We start from the raw sequence: 23406 nt of genomic DNA on the forward strand, positions 1-23406 counted from the left end.
CACTCTTCGATCCTTCGGAAGGCTCGAGTTCTCATAATCATGCCCTCCCCAACGGTGGGGCCGGTCTCGGCTCTTCTGGGCTTTATAGCTCTATGTGTCTTCTCCTCTGCACTGCAACGATTGGTTGATCAAGGCAAACTCCTTCTCGGAAGCACAAGCGCACTTCCAGAAGACGTGCGTTCTCTTGAACAAGCTGGGGTTGCACGTCAACATGTCCAAGTCTGTCCCGACGCCGGTCCAGTGCATACAGTACGTGGGGGCCTCCATCTCTACGCTGTCAGTAAGCGTGTCTCCTTCGGACTCAGGCCCTTATGACCGCTCCATCGACAACAGTGAGGAAGGTATCTTCGCTGCTGGGATCGATGGCATCATGTATCTTCCTCACGCACGGCTGCACATGAGACCACTGCTGGAGTGCTTGGAGGATCAGTGGGATCAGAGGACAGGTTCTTGGGACGACCAGATACGGCTGTCTCTGCATGCTCTTCATTCGCTGAAGTGGTGGTGTTCGGCAGAAAATCTCCTCAGGGGGGTTTCCTTCCACAAGAACATTCCCACGCAGAGTATCGTGACGGATGCGTCGCTCCATGGCTGGGGAGCGCATTCCGGAGAGTGGTCCCCGTTGGAGTCGACGTACCACATGAATTTCCTGGAACTCAGAGCCGTTTACCTGGCATTGAAGGCCTTCCATCAGTCCTTCCAGACCAACTCTCTGCTCGTCCAGACAGACAATACAACCACGATGTATTACCTCAACAAGCAGGGAGGGTCGAGATCACGCACTCTGTCGCAGGAGGCGCAGTCGATCTGGCACTGCTCCAGACGTAGATCTGTTCGCCACCGCCAAACAGCAAATGCCGAGACTTCGCATCCAGGTACTACCAGAGGGGGACGCTGGGGAATGCGCTATGGATCGATTGGTCGAACAGCTTTCTGTACGTTTTTCCACCCATTCCCCTGATTCCGGCGGTGCTCATCAAGCTGTCCCAGTCCGAGGCGCGGATGACCCCGATTGCCCCGGGATGGCCCAGACAGTGGTGGTTCACGGACTGTTTCACCGGTCTCTCCGTCCTCACATATGGCTGCCGTGCAGGCTGGACTTTATCACGAAGTTCGGGGGGCAGTTGCGGCACCCCAACCTCTCGTCTTTGAGTTTGGCGGCATGGCTCCTGAGGTAGTGCAATGTGGACATTTGAATCTACCAGCAACGAGTGGAAGAGATTCTGCAGCTGGTGCAAGTCCATGCACTTTGACCCGACGACATGTAAGGAAGATGTCATCCTTGCGTACCTTTGGCATTTGGCGCAGTCTGGCCTTAATTTCCATTCCATTAAGGTCCATCTCGCTGCTTTGACTGCTTACAGGAAATGCCCTTCACAGGCTTCCTTGCTTTCAGATCCCTGTCATCAAGGATTTTTTTGGAAGGCTTGAAGAAAGTGTTTCCTCCTGTCAGACTTCCCTCGCCTTCATGGGATTTGTATGTGGTGCTGTCCAGGTTGATGAAGGAGCCTTTTGAACCTATTCACAAGGCTTCATTGCAACACCTGTCTTGGAAGGCGGCGTTCCTAGTGGCCATTACACCGGCCCGCAGGGTGAGTGAACTTCAGGCGTTGTGTTGCCAAGAACCTTGTACTGTATTTCATGCTGCTAAGGTTGTTATGCGTACTCACCCTAAATTTTTTCCTAAGGTTATATCTGATTTTCATGTCAACCAGACCGTAACTTTACCTACGTTTTTTCAGAATCCCTCTTCTCCAGCGGAAAGGTCTCTACATTCCCTGGACGTTAGGAGGGTGTTGAAGTTTTATCTTGATAAGACCAAAGATATTCATAGGTCAGACCAATTGTTTATCAATTATGGATCAGTCCGGACCGGTCGTGCTACCTCCAAACAGTCCATCTCTCGGTGGATTGTGTCCTGTATACAATTGTGTTACCAAAAGGCTAATAAGACCTTAGGGGGTAAACCTATTGCAATGCCATGTTTTCAACAGGAATATATCCCTCTGTTTGGAAGGAGGCTATCATCAAGCCACTTCTAAAAAAAGCCAACCCTGGACCCTCTGCTCCCCTCTAGTTACAGACCCATCGCATGTCTCCCCTTCCCAGCCAAGCTCTTCGAAAAAACCATGAACACTCAACTTTCGAAATTCATCAATGCCAACAATCTACTTGATGACACTCAGTTTGGCTTTAGACAGGGACACGGGACGGAGACAGCACTGCTAAAGGCCGCCGACGAAATTCGAACGACAATGGACATGGGAGGAGCGGCAGTCCTAATACTCCTAGATCTTTCTGCGGCTTTCGACACGGTCGATCATGTCACTCTGATCGACCGTGTCTCAGCCCTAGGAATTAGAGGCAAAGCTAAAGATCTGATTGCCTCTTTCCTAGCTAATCGCCCCCAGACTGTCAAGATGGGTAATTTCACCTCCCAGACCTTCTCCCTCCCATGTGGCGTTCCACAGGGCTCCTCGCTAAGTCCAACGCTTTTTAATATCTATGTATCGGACTTAGCGAGGGTGATAAAATCTTATGGAATTGCCCTGACAACCTACGCCGACGATACCCAATTAGTACTATCAGTGCACAACAACGGAGCATCTATCGCCGCCAACTTTCAGGAGGGAATGAAGGCCATAAGCTCCTGGATGTCATCAAACTGCCTCAAACTTAACTCCGATAAAACGGAGGTGATGACATTCGGGAGCTTGCGCCCAGCATGGTCCCCTCAGTGGTGGCCACCTCAGATGGGTTCCCCCCCCCAACCGGTGGTCAAGGTCCGAAACCTCGGAGTCATTTTTGACAATAAACTTACTTTCATACACCACGCCAACGCTGTTGTATCATCTGCCTTCTACACTCTAAAAAAAATAAAAAAATTACTTCCTTACCTACCACAGTCCGCGGGTAAAACACTCATCAGCACCTTAGTGTTCTCGAGAACCGATTACTGTAACTCTCTTCTCCTGAATGCCCAAGAACAGGTCCTCAACAAGCTCCAGACAGTACAAAACGCGGCGGCCAGAACCCTACTATCCATTCCTAAGTTCACTTCAATCTCAGCTCATATCAAGAAACTACATTGGCTTCCGGTTAGGAGCCGAATTAAATTTAAGGCTCTATGCATAGCCTATAAAACTCTGAACAATGCAGGACCACAGTTTCTAAAAAGAGCTCTCCGCCCACTGGAACAATGCAGGACCCTTCGATCTTCCTCTGCCTACCTGCTGAACGTTCCTAGGACAAGAAAGGCCAGCTGGGGAGACAGATGTTTCACAACCGCCACGGCCAAATTGTGGAACACCCTACCACTTCATATTAAAACTGCCCCCACGCTCCTCAAATTCAGAAAGAGCCTTAAAACATGGCTGTTTTCATTGTCCTAAACTCCCCCGTCACACCATCAGCGAGCTCTGTAAACACTAGCGCCGAGACACCCGTAGGGGTATTTGCGCGCTTTAAAAATTGCAATAAATAAATAAATAAATAAATAAATAAATAAATAAACCTAAGGCTCATTCCACCAGGGGCAAAGCTGCCACGACTGCTTTGCTGCGTAATGTTCCGATTGCAGAAATCTGCAAGGCGGCCACTTGGAAGTCGGTCCATACCTTTGCTGCGCATTACTGTCTGGACATGGATGCCAGGGCAGATGCTCAGGTTGGGCAGGCTTCGCTGCGAAATTTGTTCGCACAGTAGTGGTATTATTTTGTAATCTTCTCCACCGCAGTTTTTGTGTGGGGATGGGCTTGCCATTCTATTCACTAGATTATGACTATACACAGAGATCCCCTACTACAGAAGGAGTAGTTTCTTTTCTGTAACTCCAGTTCTGTAGTAGGGGTATCTCTGTTATAGTCATAAGCGCCCGCCCGCCTCCCCGGTGGAGAGATGAATGTTAATATAAGGAATGCTACAGGTCTGGCGTGCTACGCCTTCAAAAAGAACTGAAAGTAGAAGGGACCTGCTGTGCATTCTGGAATACTGGAAAAGTTCTGGAAAATTTTCTTAACGGCACAATATCCTGTTCTGAGCCACATAATGGCAGCCTATGGGGCTTGTCTGTCCATTCCTCCCTCTCTATCATTCCAGAAGCTTTTGCTGGTGGAGGCAGGTTTTTCTCTGTGGAAAAAGCTGGGCAGGCAGTGCTGTTTGTGGATGTTGGTGGAATTATCTAGTTGAAGTACTGGACAGTGTAGCCTATGGATATAGGCTGCATTATCTGTCTTTGAATTCTCTCTTAAGTGTAGCTGCAGGTCTGCATGGCTTGACAATTTAAGAGATTATTTTTTATTGCTCCGGGGTCCGCGCACATGGGCGGGACTATTCACTAGATTATGACTATAACAGAGATACCCCTACTACAGAACTGGAGTTACAGAAAAGAAACTACTCCTTACCTTTTTTCAAATTCCATCATCACTGACTCATGCATATCCAATTATTTTGATCAATACCTGTCACATGCTTACTTATAAAACATTCAACAACCTGAATTGTTTGAAGCAGCAGGTAGAGAAAGCATCCCAGAAATGTAATTAGTGCACAGATTTTAAAAGCACTGCAGAACCTTCAAATGGTAGCAATGTGCTTTACAATGCTGTAAAATAGCAAAAGAAAGGAAACCAATGGGAACGGGTTCCTATTGATGTACTGGACAAGGATCTTTGGATCCCAGTACTGTAAAGAGATGCACTTAAAATTGTTAGCAGAGCTATCGTGTGGTCTTTCTGCAGGTGTAACGTAGTTAGGAGACTAGGATTGAGACGCATAGTCAATGCTGTCTGAAAAGTGCAGCGAGTAATCCTGTTGGTCTATTGACTCAACTGTGGGTTAGTGACAGCAAAGAATAATGAAAGATTCCAGCTTGTAGACTTCAGTGCAGTAACCATGGTGGATGGAAATCTATGATTTGCTTGGCTTTTTTTTTCTATTTTTACGAGCAACTCAATGTTTTGTCATACTATCACTGCTAAATAATAAATACTTAACTTTTTAAATATTTAGTAGAATATATTTAAATGATAAAACAATAAAATATCCAACAAGTGGTTGTTGTTAAATTTGGTGCAGAGAGACCGTCAAATGTTGGCTTGTGATTGTGCACAAATTGGACTTTTGAAATGAAGACACTCTACTTCGGAATGAGTCTTAAAATGCATCAATGCCTCCGAATCAGCTGCTAGCACATTGCTGTGCTAGTAGCCACAGTAAGAATGTAACAATACCATTATAAATTGCACAGAGTCCTAAAATATTTTTATTCTAATATTTGAAAAACTGTGTGGGTTATATGCAGAAACGGAAATGATGGACGTTGAGGTACATAATCCTGACTTAAACCACCAAGAAAAGAAAATTTGTGGATCAGCCCAACATATTCAGCCAAGCCACAGCAGTGAGCATCCAGGACAGCTTAAAATGAATCCTATTGAAACTGCATGGAAGGTTCCAGAAAGTGTATGTGCTGTGGAGGTATCGTATTTCCAAATACACATCCATCTTTATACATTATAAATATGATGTTGCCTGGTTTTTATTTTAGCTTATTAAAGTATCTTTTACTGGTTTATTTATGTTTAAATGTACTTATTAGCATTTTCAGTGAAACCAAACCATACATATACAGAGGCATTAACTTGCTACATGGTGTACATTGCTCACGTGCTCGTGTGCTAGATTGGACAGGGTACCAATGCCTTAGGTCCGTCGATGTACTGGTTTATTTATTAGTATACTTGTACTCCCCTGGCTGAATCTCTTCCAGCTCAACTTGCAAACTTCTAGATCTTAATGGTACCAACTTTGATATCTGTTCCAATTTGTTATTTTGTTGGTTTAGTCTAAAGGTACAGCAGTGGGCGTAGGCCTCTCTTTAAAATGTTGCAGAGATTCTGCTTATTTGAGTGTCTGGATCACTGGGTCTAATAGTACATTATTGTGGTGTAAACACACAACTCCATCTCCTTTGATAGTTTTTATACAGAAGCCTCTAATCATAGAACAGTAATGAATGCTTCAGCAATAAACACAAACTTCCAACAGAACATTAGACTGAATGCCTTTTATGCACAGATAAGCCATATACTTGGCTAACCCTCTGCTCCGAGTAACACTTTTCACATCAATACTCTATTTACTAACATCCATCAAAAAGATGTTGGGCAAAATTTGTAATGGACAAGTCATAGTTAGCTACCTTACAATCCAAATTAAACAACTACAGCCTGATTAATGAAACAAACTAGGAGGCCGGAGTTTTGGGTTAAAATCGCAGAAAATTGCCTCTAACTATCGACATCTGTCATATAAATCTTGAATGTAAATACAACCAGGCATTCTCCAATAGCCAGAATAAGTCAACATACTTTAAATGTTATATTACATCTTACAATCCTCTAGTTACATCACTGAAAGCAAGTCCAAACAAGTAACATATGTATTCTTCACAAATAATTTTGTTGCAGCAATTACCACATCATAAATGCCAATATTGACATCGTAAAGAAAAATTAAACAGACTTCTTCATAAAGTGCATATGTTCATTACATAATTTAATTATTGTTCCATCTTGTCACCCATCACTAACACAAATGTTCCTGTAGTTACATAAGCGCTGAGTTGCATCGGGTTGAATGGAAACACTTTTGCTAGGCATGTCAGCTGGACTCTTCAACTTCTGCAACCTACATCAGAACTGAAATAGTGCAAAATAATGTGTGTGTGTATATGTGTATATGTATATATATGTGTGTGTGTGTATATATATATATATATACATATATATATTTTACTGAATTGAACAAAATAATTGGTGCTTCCAGTCACTGAAATATGAATTTGAAAGCAATTCTTATTTGAAATGACCCTCGGCATGCCGGTCACTTCTGGGGTGCAGGACACAGTGGAGCGGTATAGGGATGTTTGCAGTATTTTTTTTTCCCCCATTGTTAGACCTGGCATCATTGGTATGAGTCTCTCCTCCATTTTTTTTCTGTTGGCCTCCTCTGTTTACAATGTTTTGCTGGAATATTACTTTGGGAACTGTGCCGCTGCTGATCAGTGCCACAGTGCAAGTGCTCCCTATGTTAAATTGATACATTGATTGGTGTTACCATGATTGGCTTGGTTGACTTACTGTTCAGACCCTAGTCTAGTGCACTGCGTGTGCCAAGGGCATGTAAGTTAACTGTTGCTGGTGGGCTTGCAGCACCGGTTGTGCCACCCACAGAAGCAGCTTGTAAAATGTGTCCCAGGCCTGCCATCGCAGAGCCTGTGTGCAGTCCCTGACTGCCATGTCGACTTGGCAAGGAAACCTACTTGCCAGTCTCTAAAACCTTCCCTTTGCCACATTTCAGACACCTCTATGGTAGGCCCTAGGGCTGGGTGCATTGTTGGTAAAAGGTAGATCATACCCTGATGTGTGTGGCATGACCTAATAGTGAATTACAGCCATTTTCGTTTTCACTATTGAAGGGCTACCTGCCTTCCATAGGCCAGAAAGGGCAGACTGATTATTAACTCCATTATAATCTTATCTGACTCAGGGAGCATGGTAGCGGTTCGAGTTTAGTATCCCTGAACTCGGAATTTAATAACACATCCTTTAAGATGGATGGTTTTTAAATTCTTCGTTTGAAAATAGCCCTTTTAGAAAGTGACTATTTTCTTGTCCAACTATCCACCGGTCTCTGCTGGTTTGGTGTGTGTGTCAGGGGCTGGGGGGCTCCAGAGGTCTGAATGAGTCAGTGTGGGGAGAATGAGGCATTTACCTTTAGAGTGGGGGAAGAGTAGTGCCTGGTAGCCTGCCCTGCCTGACACAATGCTGGCTCCACCTCCTGCGGGGCGACTAATGGCCCTGCCCCTGCCAGTGAAAATACTGGCTCCGCCTCCTGCTGGACGGCTGATGACCCTGCCCTGCTCAGTGAATAGGCCAGGTGCCTCGGCCTGGCAACACCCACAACAAACCTGGGATGGGGGGAATTTCCCTGCTTGGACAAAGGGAACAAAGCAGAAAAGGGGTATAAAAGAAGGACCCCTGAACCAAAGAACTTAGATCACTTCTGACAAGGAAACCTCTACCAAGGACAAGAAGCCTGCTGATCCAAGAAAATCTCCAAGGGCTGGAAGAGTGCCAGCCTCCTGTTGAAGTCACAGGGCTAAAGGACTTCACCCTCTGCTGAATTGCTTGTTGCTGGAACGTGGTGTTTCCAGTGCACAGGTGAAATCTGCAATCTCTACGTCGCCGGACGCCGCCGAATCCAGCTCGACATCGTGAGTACGGCTCCAGTGTTCCGAGCCTTCGACGCCGGCCGCCGGGCCCGATCGATGCCAGTAGCAACGCCAGTGAGTAGTGAGTTCGGCTCCAGCTCCAAGTGACCCCGTCTCAACGCCGCCGCTGATCGCATCGACGCTGCGCCCTTCTCGACGCCGTGAGCACTGCTCCAGCCCGACACCTCTCGACGCCGCTGCAAATCGCCCTGACTCCGAGGCACGATCGACGCCGACCTCTCGACGCCGTGGATCATCGTGTTGCTTCATTCTAAAGGTACTGTGTTTTTGGGGTCTGTTGCGACTCCAGGCTCGACGTAGCGCTCCTCTCGGTCGACGCTGAACCTTGGGAATATCGTAACCTCAAAGTCGTGTGACTCCTGTGGGGGTCACATTGTTGCCAAGAACTGTGTTTTAAGAAGAATACTTACTTTTGTTGCTAAAGAACTATTTCCTAAGAAGAAACCTTACCTGAACTATTATTTTTCCTTCCAAAGAGTATTTATTAAGATTGTGGTATATTTTTATCGCTACTTGGTCTTGTGCTAAGCCTTATATAAAAATACTTATTTTTATAATAACTCCTGTGTTGTGTCCGTTTGTAGTGTATTCACTTTATTACTGTATGTGGTCATAAATGCTTACCATACTGCCTCTGAGATAAGCCTGTCTGCTCTGCCAAGCTACCAAGGGGTTGAGCAGGGGTTATTTGAGTGTGTAATCCCCTTGCCCTGACTAGAGGAGGTGGGTCCCTATTTGTCAGACGTGTATACCTCTGCCAACTAGAGACCGCCGGTTCGAACACCCATTATGATATTAAACTGAAAAATCAACCAAAGTTTTATTCAGGAGAATCAAATTTATTCAAACTACTACTTCCCCTGTTAGCACTAGAATGCAAATCACACTTTGCTTGATTTTCCATAGCATGACACAACATGTGGATTTGTGAAGCGCACGTTCACCCAGAAGGATATCTTGGCGCTGAATAACAGATATTTACTCAGACGTACTCATTTTATTGACTTCCGAAGGATGAAAGCTGGAGCGGATCCGCCAGGATTTGAGTCTGTGACCATAAGGTCGAACACAGGCCTCAACTGTTGACGCATTAGTCCACTGAGCCTCCAGACCTGGCTTTATCTATCTTGAACCCAGTTTATCGTAGATGATTTATACCAACTTCTTTGGAAAAACTACACGCATTTGCTGAGCAGTGTGCTAAAAAAGTGAGGTTTGCAGCATACATAGCTGTGGAAAACATGCTGTGCATTTTCCTGCAATAGTGTTGAGCTTGGATGATTGCAAGTTGTTTTTCAAAGTAATGTATGCCACCTCTATTGGAGCCATCAATGTAACTTGACAAAGACGCCACCTTCAATTGTATTATCTCTTCGGGCGAATTCAGTACTCCATCACCATTGTGACTAAAAATAAAAACATTCTATCACTGGACAGCCAGGGAAGAAAAGCATGAAAGCCAAGAAAAGATGAAGCACAGACATGTCGAGTCTAACCCCAAGAAGTAGGTCGTATGAAAAGGATTCATTTACAGGCAGGGTATGAAGGTTACTTAATGTAATGTTTGTCCCTCTTGCAATAATGCTTGGGGTTATGTTAGTTTCAGCCGTCGAAATGCCCATGTAACTCAAGTTGCAAATAATAAACGGGATCTCGCAGTTCTGCTGACTCGCTCACTTTTTTTTCTGTTTGCAAGCAAACGCTTTTTTCTTCCGTGAACCATTTAGCTAGTTTTAGAACTGGAATGTGGTAGCAAAAGGCAGTATGCTGTACATATTTGTAAATGTGTGACAAAAAACAATGCCTCGTTTACTAAGGTATATATGAGTTTCGCACCTTCCATTTATGTAAGATCTTGCACGGTGTGAAGCACGCCTGAAGGGCTGGGTTATTGGCGCTACTGGAAATTTAGGATCTACATTACATTCTTTTTCCCCCACCCTCTCCCACACCCTAGGTCCGTTCCGTTTTTAGAACAGGGCGGCAAAAGATCAATGAGATAGACATAGTTTGAAACAGCAAACCAAGTTTAAGTGTCGCTATTGGCTCACCTTCGTATGATCCTGGGCACAATGAAGGTGTCCTTGTTTAACTGTAACTGGTGGTTATGTAAAGCGCACACAATCTTTTGGGTCGAGTTCGCGCTATATAAAACTGCAAAAACATTTTATTCAAATTACAATTTAGTTATTAAAGTGGTCAAATTACTTTGTGGTGAATTTACGCTAGATTATTATGCCCAAAAATTTAAAAAATATTAAATTTGTTAACAGGCGGGACTATCGGCAGTTTGATTCTGACATGGCCCCAAGCTACAGGTGACCTACCTTCCCCCGCACCACTAGTTTTTTGGTTCTGCAATAGCTCCAAAAATGACCATACTAAATGGCAGCATACACTATATATTGGAAACTTTAAACAGCCAGTTCAGTCTCAGATTTTTCGTTCTGCAGATGTGCAAAGATTGTTTGATGGAACTCGGTTATCTGAAAGAGACATGTTAGTGATAGATTCCTTACCTTAGAATATCCCTAGGCGTCAGACTGGATCCGGAAAAGTTTTTCGTCAGTAGTACCCCTGCGCGTCGGTAGGTGGCGTTGTGCGGCTTCGCGTCCGTCGCTGGTATCGTAAGCGCCAAGATGACGTTACGGAGACTATTTAGGCGCCACCCATGCGCGCTGACGTCAGTTCTTTCTTTGTCCGTGCCAGTAAGCGCAGACCCAGTTAGAGCAAGTACATTAGTCACTTTTGGACTATATTTTTGAGACTTTTTGTCTCCTGTTAGTTTGTGTCTGATGCATGTAGGGATGCCTGGTTTTAAGTCTTGTGGGGCCTGCCGTCGCAATATGTCGGTGGCAGACCCCGACGACGTCTCTCTCTACTGCCTGGAGAGCAACCACGACTCCTGATCCTGTATGGACTGTTTGTCCATTGCCCAGAAGGCCTTGAGGGAGCGGCGCCGGAAGCTGTTTGAGATCCGACACTCGTCCCCGCGCCATTCAAGGTTCAGGGGCTGCTCCAGAGAACGCTTGCGGGGCCACCATCATCGCTCCTCAGGCTCCAGGTCTGCACCCTCGGATTCGGGTAAGAGACGACACAAAAAGAAGACGAAGAAGCGTTGTCGCTCTCAGATGTCCCAACCATTGGTCCGCGGATGCGGAAGAGGGTGACAGGGGTTCTGCCCCTGCGGCTCCTTCGGAGCCTGGGAGTCCCGTGGCCTACCCACCTTACCCAGGTCCGTCGGCAGGTCCCGCACAGGTGCAAGAATTTCTTGCTTCCATGGACTGCCTGTTTAGGCCTCGAGCTCCCGCCGGTGGGCCCTTGGCCCCCGCGGTCCCGTGTCAGGATCCTGTCGGGCCATCGGCGGCTCCGGTGCCGCAGGATCCTGCGCCGCTGGCTCCGGCCACGGCGCCACAAGTTCCCGCGCTACCGGCTCCGGCCCCAGCGCCACCCTCGGCTCTGCTTCCGACGATGCAGTGGATGCCATTTGTTCCGCCCCTGCCCTGGTTCATGGACCTTTTGTCCCTACTTGGGATCCGCATTGGGACACAATGCCGGTTCGGCCCGGTCCGGTGCCGTTCCCGGCACCGTTTGTTCCTTCCCCGGTCCCTGCCGCCGCAGTCTGTCCCACATACGGCAGAGGGCCCTCTTGCTCGTCGGTGTGTCTCCGAGCAGGACTGGGCGGACGAGTTAGAGCGGGCCGGCGGCCTTGATCCGTCCTCTGACCCGGGGTTTGCCTCTCCTACGCCTACCATGGACGAGGGCGCTTCGTACACAATGGTGTTCCGTCGGGCCGCTGAAGTCATCCACCTTGATCTCTCTGTGGCCCTAAAGACTAATCTCCTCACTGAGGTGCTCCAGACGGCGTCCACGTCGTCGGAGCCCCTGTTGCCATTTAACGATGCCCTCACTGACTTCTTACTCGGCACTTGTTCGCGGCCAACCACAGGCGCCCTGGTGGATAAGAATATCGCCTGGCGCCAGGTGACCCTGCCTTTCTGACCACTCATCCTACGCCCGAGAGCCTGGTCATCCAAGCTTCGACGTCTCAGAGTGCCTTTCATACGGCTCCGCTGGATAAGGTCTCTAACAAGCTGGAGCAGTTCGGCAAGCGGTTGTTCTCTTCGGCCAGCTTAGGGCTGCAGTCGGGGAACACCACACGCAATCTTGGGCCGCTATTCCCATGCGTTGTTGGATGCCGTTGCACAGGTGTTGCCTCAGTGTAATGAAGAAGCCCAAGGTGTGCGGTCTCAAGCTGTTGCAGAGGGTAAAGATGCGGCAAAGTTCGCCTTTCGGTGTGGTTTGGACACCGCGGACTCGCTAGGTAGAGCAATTTCTACGACTGTGGCGCTTCGTTGCCACGCCTGGCTGAGATCTACCGGGTTCTCGCCAGATGTCCAAAGCTCACTCATGGACATGCCCTTTGATGGCACCCGCCTGTTTGGGATCAAGGCCGACCGTGCACTGGAGCGTTTTAAGTACTCGCGGGCTACGGCCAAGTTCTTAGGTCTTTCCACGAAAAGCCCAGCCACTCCTAGTTTTCGCTCCTTTCGTGGCCACGGCAGGGGCGCCCAGGCATTTTCCTTCAGCAAGCCTGTGCAGAACAAGCCTCAGCTCGGACACGGCTTCCGCACGAGCGGTTCTGAGAATCAGCGTGGGGTATCAGTCCACCTCCGCCCCCGCTGCTTCTACCGCCAAACCTTCCTAATCCGAGCCTTGTGGAGCACCCCCATGCCAGTGGGTGGCAGGATCCGCCATCACTTCTCCCACTGGCACGCTATCACATCGGACAAGTGGGTGTTGCAGATCATCCGCAAGGGTTACTCCCTTCCAGTTCACCCCTCCAGCCATGCCACCTCAGTACCACCGCATGTCGGGGGACCAGTTATCAACTCTCCAGCTGGAAGTTACGGCCCTCTTGGCCAAGGGGGCCATCGAGTGCGTTCCTGGGCCGGAAGTAGGAAGTGGTTGTTATTCCCACTATTTTCCTGTCCCCAAGAAGGACAAAGAGGGTCTACATCCCATCTTGGACCTCCACAACGTCAACCGATTCTTCCGGAAGGAGAAGTTCAAAATGATGACTCTGGCTCAGGTCTTGGCTGCCCTCGACCCTGGAGACTGGATGGTAGCGTTGGACTTGCAGGACGCATATTTTCACATCCTCGTCCTGCCTACCTACCGGCGTCACCTGCAGTTGATGGTAGGTCCAGGCCATTTTCAGTTTGCCATGCTCCCCTTCGGCCTTACCAGCGCCCCTCGGGTGTTCACGAAAGTGATGGCGGTGCTCGCAGCCCATCTGCGCAGGACAGGGGTGCCAGTCTTGCCCTACTGCGACGACTGGTTGTTGAAGGTGGGCTCTCCCCAGGCAGTCGTCTCCAACCTTCAGACTACGGCCGACCTGCATTTTCTGGGGTTCTCCATCAACGTGCCGAAGTCGCATCTGAGTCCCTCTCAGCAGCTCCCCTTCATCGGAGCGGTGCTGGATTCGACGTGGTTTCGGGTTTATCCACCCGAGCAGCGAGTCCTGGATATTCAGGCTATGGTTCCGCTCTTCCAGCCTCTATCCCGGCCTCCTGCATCCTGCTAGTGCAGCATGCCAGGTGGCATATGCGGGCTCTGCAGTGGGACCTGAAGTTCCAGTGGGCACCACATCAGGGCAACCTGTCCGATCATGTCCAGATCTCGGAGGGCACTGCACGACAATTGCAGTGGTGGCTCACGAATCGCGATTGGGTTAAGGGCAGGTCCCTCTCCCTTCCCCAACTGGAGCACACAGTGGTGACGGATGCGTTCCTCCTGGGCTGAGGAGGCCACTTGAGAGAGATGGAGATCAGAGGCCTCTGGTCTCCGGCGGATTCCCAGCTCCATATCAACCTTTTAGAGCTTCGGGCGATCCGTCTTGCACTGAAGGCATTCCTTCCCTCTGTCCGGGGATGTGTGGTGCAGGTGTTTACGGACAACACCACCGCCATGTAGTATTGCAACAAACAGGGTGGGGTGGGGTCGTGGACCCTATGTCGGGAGGCTCTGCGCCTCTGGACATGGCACGAACATAAAGGCATTACCTTGGTGGTTCAACACCTGGCAGGTTCTCTGAACGCCAGGGCGGACAAACTCAGCCGCCGGTGCTTGATGAATCACGAATGGCGTCTGCACTCGGAAGTGGCGCAAGGTCTCTTTCTGCAGTGGGGAGAGTCTTGGTTAGATCTATTCGCCACCAAAGAGAACGCGCAATGCCATCAGTTCTGCGCGTTGGAATTTTCAAGCGGCACTCGCTTGGCGACGCTTTTTGTCGCGAGTGGAGTTGCGGTCTGTTGTACGCCTTTCCGCCTATACCACTTCTGCCCAGAGTGTTGTAGAAGATTCGGCGCGACCGGGCCCAAGTCATCCTTGTGGCTCTGGATTGGGCACGACGATACTGGTATCCCGAGCTACTCAGCATGGCGAACGATCCCCCGATCCGACTGCCTTTTCAGGAGGATCTTCTGTCACAGCAGCAGGGGATGGTCCTCCACCCGAACCTGTCCAGCTTCCACCTCTATGCGTGGAGATTGAGTGACGACAGTTGATAGCATTCGATCTTCCTCCCGAAGTCTGTGAGGTCATTCTGGCAGCCAGGCGTCCCTCCACTAGGACGGTATATGCCTGCCGGTGGAACAATTTTGTGGCATAGTGCACAGCAAAGTCTGTGGATCCCCTTTCTGCCCCTCTTTCTGAGGTCCTTCTGTTCTTACCATGCGTGGCCCAGCAGGGCTCTGCTCTGGGCACTATCAAAGGTTATCTTTCGGCCATCTCTGCCTTTCTAAGGCCCCCAGATCAGCCTTCTCTCTTTAAGTCCCCAGTTGTTAACCGTTGCCTGAAAGGCATTACACTCACGTTTCCTCCCGTGCTATTCATAATGCCTCAGTGACACTTAAATCTTGTCTTGACCTATCTGATGTGCGCTCCTTTTGAGCCCCTTCATACCTGTCCTTTACGTCTTCTCACTCTCAAAGCAGCTTTCCTGGTAACTCTTACCTCTGCCAGAAGAGTGAGCGAGCTCCAGGCTCTTTCTTACAAACCTCCTTTCCTTTCCGTTCATCCGAACAAGGTGGTTCTGAGGACACGTCCTTCTTTCGTGCCAAAGGTTGTCATGCCCTTCCACATCGGGCAGACCATCACTTTGCCCACCTTCTTTCCGTCTCTGCATCCTTAGAAAGAGGAAGAGAGGCTTCACCGTCCGGACCCAAAACATGCGCTTTCGTTCTATCTGAAGCGCACACAGTTCCGGGTAGATGACCAGCTCTTTGGTGGCTACGTGGGCGCCAGAAAAAGTTGGGCCGTGCACAAACGTACCATCTCTCGGTAGGTCGTTCTGTGCATCAAAGCTTGTTACTCGTTGGCTAAGAAGGAGCCTTCTGTGGGGCTGCGCGCCCATTCTACCAGGGCAATGGCAGCCACTACTGCCTTGGGACGTGGCGTTCCCGTGCAGGATATTTGTCAGGCAGGTACGTGGGCCTCACTGCACACGTTTACCAAGCATTACTGCCTTGACAGTCAAGTCCGGAGAGACTGTTTCTTTGGCCGTTCTGTTCTCCGTGACTTTCTGGTGTAATCTATTCGCAGACCCACCACCGGGGTTGTTATTGCTAGGGTATCTATTCTAAGGTAAGGAATCTATCACTAACGTGTCTCTTTTAGATGCACAAGTTACTACTTGTGTAACGATATATCTGTAAGAAACATTAGTTAGTGATAGATTACTTACCGCCTCACCCATCCGCTCCGTTCTGCGATCTGATTCTAGGGTTAAGGTCATCCCTTTCAGGGCCCTAGTTTCAAGGCACCAGTGGTCAGTTTCTTTCATGGCTGTGCGTTCCTGGCACAGAAAGTCGTGTACAGAACTGATGTCCGTGCGCATGGGTGGCGCCTAAGTAGTCTTCGTGACGTCATCTTGGTGCTTACGACGCCAGCGACGGACGTGCAGGGGTACTGCTGACGAAAAACTTTTCCTGATCCAGTCTGACACCTGGGGATATTCTAAGGTAAGGAATCTATCACTAACTAATGTCTCTTTCAGATATATCGTTACACAAGTAGTAACTTGTGCATTTGGTTTATTGTTTTGGAATGTTCCCATCACTCTGAGGCACAAGGGATTATTAACCAACTAACCAATTTCCAACAGATTGTCATATTTGTTAAAGGGATAGTTTCCAAACACTAAATTTAAGGATAACAAATGCAAAATATTTGTTTGCTGGAACATTATTTCTTCGGATTTCTTTTCAAATGTTCACTTCACACGAGACCCAATGAGTTGTTACAGTTTCCAATTTCAGAGACTTAATCCAAGATGCTACCCTTCCTTCCCCACTGTGCACACTCAAACTATACATCAAGAGTACAATCATTCAGCCACTCAACTCTCTATTATAAAATAGTCCTGTCCTAGCATACTTAGACATTACTGTATAATATTTGCTTTAGGACCTCCCAAATGTTTTAGCCGCAATGGTTAACCCACCCTCCCTTGCACTATTAATCAACAAGGTGTGCAACAGATCCATACCAGATATAGAGCTTTGCTCCTACCTATTTGCTATTTTTCATCACCAAAAAGGTATCTGCATAGCTCCACACCACACAGTTCAACTCAATACACTTCCAATCCACACCACATAATTCAACTCAACAGCACAATTATGTGGTACATCCAATCCACAACACAAATGTCCACACTCTGCCACAAAATTCAACAGCACACCACATAATTAAACTACACTAAAACACATTCCCACTCTACATAATTCCAGAACACTCAATACCACATGATTACTATCCACATATTTCCACTGCACACCATGCCACATAATTCCACTACACAAATCCACTCCACACCACAAAATTCCACAGCTAACCATTCCAATACAACCCACTTAATCCCACTACACACCACATACACACCCTCCATAGCACATGGGTGAAAAACATTGTCATTTACAGTGCCAATAACTGTAACTCAAACAAATGTGAGATCTATTGCATTTCCAGTGCTGCTTGTGTTTGGTTTCCACCCACAGAGCACAGCCCAATTACTGGTAACATTACGTTTCTGTGCTTATTGTGTTCTTTTGGGCGACTATTTTTACCTTTGATTTCTGCTTGTCACTGTTTGCTTGTCTTCAATGGTTCAGCCTCGGCACCTGTCACCTAATCTACCCGTCACGTTCAAATACCGAGATGAAATGTCGGACACTTCAAACTCTGTTTTCAAAATGGCCACTTTAATTTTCTCTGACTTCAGAGTGCACGGATGTCCCCAAACACCTTCCATTTCTTTGCTTGAGTGAACCTCGTTCACTGGACCATCAGCAGCCCAATCTTGCAGCACAGTTAAGGGCAAGTCGTGGACTCCGGATAGGACGTCAGTGGAGCCATGTAAGTCCCCTCCAGTGCTCTGACAACAGTTTTCTTTTTCTGTGCTGCAGATCCGGTAGCATATCTCTAGCTGTTTTTCGGCCTGCTGTGACGACCTTTCCGCATCTGAAACAGTCTGCTACATTCCTATGCGCTTCGTAGAGTTGGTTTCGCATCTGCTCCTTGTATCCGCACTGACGTCGACCGCCGCCTTTCCTCCTTCCCATGTGGATGTCGATGAAGTTTATGGCGCTGTTTTGGGAGCAGATGGTTTCTGTGGATGTTTCACAGGACCAGTGAGGGAAGAACTTAAGGGAATAGCCCCCTTGGATCAGCCAATGCTTGTGGCTCCTACTATGTTGGACAGCTGGATTTCTGAACTGGGTGAAGCAAGCGGGTTGGATTCGTCCCCTGCTTCCTCTTTTATTGCCTCCTGGCCTTGCCTCGGAAGCCAGTATTTTTTTGGCAGAAGGTTTGAAATGACTGGCTTATGTCTTGCATCTAGCTCTGCCTACAATGGAGAAGGCTACAGACGCCCTTATTGAGGTCCTTCATTCCGGCCGGCAGGGGGTTGGGCCAGTATTCCCCTTTTGTGATACACTTTCTGATATTTTTTTGGGGCATGTGAACAGCCTGAGTCAGGTGAATCAGTGGACCGTACTATTGCCCATAAATACTGCCCTGCCCCAGGGGACCCCGCTTGCCTTATTTGACAGCCGACCCACTGCAGCTTTGTGGTCCAGGCCATTATGGTGTCTCCTGAAATTGAAAACCTCCCCCCTCCCCCTTGACAAAGAATCCTGCTTCATGGACTCTTTCAGAAAACGTGTTGTTCCCTCCTTTATGCAGCGTTACGCTCCACCAACATTATTGGCATCCTCGGATGCTTTCTCCATGCTTTGTGGGACTGCTTGACGCAATCTTTACCTTTGTTCCCAGAGGCTAACAAGGGCTAGTTGAACCAGTTGATTTTAGATGGTTGCCAGGCGGTAAAACTGCTAATTGGGTATGGAATGGACTCCACCGATTCCATTGGCACGCCTGGCTTTGGGCGTCTGGATCTTCAGAAGCTGTCCAGTCAGCCCTGCATGACTTGCCATTTGATGAAGTTCATCTTTTTGGAGCCCAAGCAGATGCGGCCTTGCATAGGTTTCGGGCTAGTCGGGCAGGGCCAGACCCTTACTTTGCCCCCCCATCCCTTGTCCCTTTGGTTTTGTAACGCTGTTATGTGCTTTTCGTGGCATCAGTTGCCCGATCAGGGTCTCTGCCCTGGCCTTCTGGTGCTACTGGCTAGCCAAAGACACACAATTGATGGACGGAATGCAGAACAAATCAAAACATTCACCCCAGTCAAGAGATCTGGGTTAAATCCATCATTCTTTTGCTCACCATGCCACCCCAGTTTAGAGCTGGTCATATGCAAATCAGTCTTGACACCGTGCATAGGGTCTTACCCTATAGGCCGATGGCAATCCATGAAAATCAACAGGAAGATCGAGAAATCACTGGAGAACTTACGAGTCACATTAAGGGGACGACGAAAGAGGAGAAAGAACATTGAGAAGTTCGACGTTTCTACAGAGAATGCTCACACAGGGGGCTCCTTGGGCACGGTGATGGACAAAACTCCCTTTAAATTCTGCGCCAACTGCCACCACAAGTACGCGCAGAAGGACCAACACCCAGTTTGCAATCTCTGCTTGCAGCGTGACCATCCGAGCGAGACTGCAACGCCTGTGGCGCATTCACTCTGAAGACCTCGAGATTTAGGACTCTCCCGTGGAGGAGACAACTTCGCCGAAGGACCAGAGGACGCCATAGTCATCGAGGTCGAAAAGAATATGCCAAAGGAGGTAAGAGCTGTCGAAACCCAGGCACTCCACTGATGCTCGCAAAAGTGAGTCAGAGTCCTCGAAAGGAGCATTGCCGTCGAAACACTCGACGTCCGCAACTGCATCCAAGGACAAACAGTCCGTCGGTTCCTTCTAAAAGGACTCCCAGACAGTGAAAACCCAAGATAAGGGAAAGGCGTCGAAGAGCAATCACGAAAGGGACGCTTTGATGTTGAAAAATGAAGGACTAAAAGCGGCTACGACGTCTACAACCGCTAAGAGAAAAGCCGAAACCCTCGACGCCGAACACGCGGCCGAGATGGAGAAGAAAAAGAAAAGGCTCAAGGTCGAGATGGCTAGCATCTTGCAACGCAAGAGCTACTTCAACGAGAGGATGAAACTGTTCACTATTCCGTCAAAACCCACACCCGAAGCCGGAAGGCGCGTTGAGGAAATTCAACCACCGACCACACCAGAACCTGGCGAGGAACAGGAGAAGGAAGAGCTGTATTATGGCGACGCCGAAGGTGAGGAAGACGAGCAAGCGTACCAGGGCTCGACATCCTCTGAGGCGCAAGACTTGCAGCGGCAGGATCTCGATGCCGAATCACTGGAAGAAGAGGTAGAATCCTATCCTTCGAGGCCTTCGTTGCCGGACGACATAGGGATCTATAACCAGGTCATTAAAACTGCTGCAGACACATATGGAGTGCAGCTAGAGGAGGAGAAACCACAATCTTGCTTCCTCTTGGAGACATTGTTGCCATCACAGACAAGAAGCCAGTTCCTACCCATGCTCACAAGTGTGCTGGACCAGGGGAAGGAGGCCTACAAGAAGCCTGCTATGTGTAAAGCAGTAACCCCAAGGACGGATAAAAATACAAACACTCTTCTAAAGACCCTATGTATATTAATGGATCAGTGCCAGCGGATTCAATTATAACATCCACGGCTAGGAAGAGGGCAAATATACCCACAAATACAGCACAGCCTCCAGATAAAGAGAGCAGGAGAATGGACCTAATTGGGAGGAAAATGGAAAGAAGTGCGGCGATCCAATGGCGCATCGCCAATTCCAATGCGCTCAACAACAGGTACGCATACCAGCACTGGGAAGAAGTGGGCGAACCCCTAAAACACCCACCAGAGCAATACCAGAGAAAGGTGAGCCACCTGGTAGAAGAGGTAAAGAACATGGCAAATACATGTCTGAAGTCGGCCCTAGATGCAGCGGGGACATCAAGCAGGTAGATGATGCTGGGAATAACCGAGAGGAGGCATGTCTGGCTAAGGATTTTGGGCGTTAAGAATGAAGTACAAAACAACATACTCAACACACCCTTCAACGGGGAACAGCTTTTCGGTGCTCCAGTTGATGAGAAGCTGAATCAACTCAAGAAGGACAACGAGACAGCTAGGTCCATGGGGGCACTGCAGTTCAGAGGAATGAGAAGGGGACCACCTTCAAGGAGATCAACGGGTAGCGGGAACCACCAACCTATGGCACCACACCAAACCTTCCAACAGGGTTATCAAGGAGGTAACTTGGGACAACAGCAGCAGCAAAACTGGCAGTACCAGCCCTGAGGACAATCCTTTCGAGGGCGTGCACGAGGAAGAGCAAACTGACAGAGAGGGGGTCAACAACCCACATCCAAGTGACTCCGCTGCAGGACCAACGCACACCCAGTCTACATCTCTAGGGGTGTAGCAAGAGATAACACAAAGACAAAAACTAACTCCAGACCAACAACAGTTCCTCCAGCACACAACACAAGTAGGAGGCAGGATAAAACACTTCCTCCAGGAGTGGAGGAAGAGTACATCAGACAAATGGATACTAAACTTCATACAATACGGTTACTGTATAGAGCTAGAAAAACCACCTCCAAACAAAAGGCCAAAGGGCAGAGTACACTGGGCAAAGGAGCGTTCTCATGTGCTAAAAGAAGCACAAGAACTTCTAAAGAAAAGGGCCATAGAAATAGGGGGGAGGGAGGGGGGGGGGTATGCAGAGGTTGTGGTGTTCCATAAGCCTGGCCGGCCCCCGGAACAACATGGTTCGTATTGCCCCATCTCTCCTAAATGTGGAGGCCAAAATTCTGGCCAAGGCGTTGGCCAATAGCCTCTTGCCCCATATCTCGGTGATGATACACCCCGACCAGGCCAGGTTTATGCCCCACAGGGCGACCAGGCATAACATACGGCAGGCGCAAGTGGCAGCTGCCCGGCAGGCGGGGGAGCCAGCGGTGCTCCTGGCCGATATGGACAGGGCGTTCGATTCCCTGAGCTGGGTGTATTTATTCGCATTGCTGCGTAGACTTAATCTTGGCCCACGTTTCCTTTCTTATTTAATGCTCCTATACGCGGATCTAACGACGTCGGTCCGGGTGGCGGGCGCGGTCTCCTCCGCCTTCCCCATTAGTCGGGGCATGCGGCAGGGATGTCCTCTTTTTCCTTACAGCACTCGATAGGAGGGGACCACGACTCCTGCGGATCATGCAGATATTTGGGGAGACATCAGGGTTTTATATGAACCCCCGTAAATCTACGCTATGGGTTCTTCGGGTTCAGGTGAGAATGGGTACATGGGCATCCACAGTTCAGTTGGCGGTGGGGGACATGAACTAACTAGGGGTGTTCCTTTCGGATGTGCCGGCAATCTCCTGGGATCGGAACCTGGCTCCGGTGTGGGAGAGAGTTTGCGCAGACATTAAATCCTGGTCCCGTATGCCTCTGACTTTGTATGGTAAGTCAGCAATCTTCAAGATGGTGGCACTTCCTAGGCTGCTTTACCAACTACGGAATCACCCGCACCCGATCCCGCCCAGATGTGGGGGTGGGGGGGGAGGGGGGGAGGGGGGAGGGGAAGGTGCGAGTGGCCTTAAGCACCAGCTTCCTGTCCACATATTGTGGAGGGCTGGCGTCCGCGGACGTTCTCTCGTACTACCAAGCCTCGCACCTACTGGTCCTTAATGAGTGGTGGTACGGTGACAGGGGGGACCCGGCTTACGCATTGGAGCGCCGGCTCATGGGGCCCACACGCTTCACACCATTTTGTACTCTGCTCCGCTGCGGGGCGCGATGCCGCTGGCCACGTGGGTGGTATTCCTGGTTTGGAGGCAGGCGTTGCGGCGCATGGGTTGGTGGAACACCTTGACCCGGGAGACCCTGCTGTGGCATAATGGGCGCCTGCCCCATTTGGCAGCCTTCCAGGGCTTCCGGGGATGGGATGATATTGGTATTTCAAACCTGGGGGAAATTATGAGAGGCACGACACTCAAGTCCTTCTAGGATTTGCAGAGGGAATTCCTTATGCCACCGTCGCAATTCTGTCTGTCTCTACAGTTCCGCCACATCCTGGCCCCTAGCCTAGAGGGGTTGGAATCCCTCCCTGAATTCAGTCCATTGGAAGCGAAAGTCTTCATGGGGGACCTGGGGGAAAAAAAGATCTCCCGTATCTATCAATCCCTGATTACTCATTGCTCCCCCACACTCCAGAAGCTTCGGAGGGACTGGGAGGTAGATGTGGGCACACTGGAGGAGGAGGACTGGAGGGAGGCCCTGGAGGCCCTTCGGGGAGCGGCCATAGCGATGCGCCTCCGCCTCGTTCAGTTTAAATATCTGCACAGTCTATTTTACCCGGGTACGATTGTGGCGGGCGGGGTTGATCGCCTCCCCGAATTGTCTTCGATGTGGGCGGAGAGCACGTTCATACATACTATCTGGCACGGTCATTCCCTAGATCATTTTTGGAGGGGGTGTTTTCCTGCTTGTCGAAGGTCTTGGGGTAGGAGCTCCCGCGTACGCCGTGGCTATCCCTGCTTCATGTTTTGGAAGGAATTGGGGGTAATATCTATATACGGCACCTAATGC

The 23406-nt window shown here is 49.1% G+C and overlaps 1 protein-coding gene across 2 annotated transcripts in view; it reads left to right on the forward strand.

Moving 5' to 3' along the window:
* Nucleotides 1–23406, forward strand: part of TTK (TTK protein kinase) — a 650127-nt gene that overhangs the window by 175271 nt on the left and 451450 nt on the right. For both annotated transcript variants that reach the window (XM_085611007.1, XM_085611008.1), the window contains exon 11: nt 5306–5481. In XM_085611007.1, coding sequence (XP_085467133.1) covers nt 5306–5481 — 176 coding nt within the window. The remainder of the gene's footprint in view (nt 1–5305; nt 5482–23406) is intronic.

Source organism: Triturus cristatus, chromosome 6 (assembly GCF_964204655.1).
Source record: "Triturus cristatus chromosome 6, aTriCri1.1, whole genome shotgun sequence".
Lineage (NCBI taxonomy): Eukaryota > Metazoa > Chordata > Amphibia > Caudata > Salamandridae > Triturus > Triturus cristatus.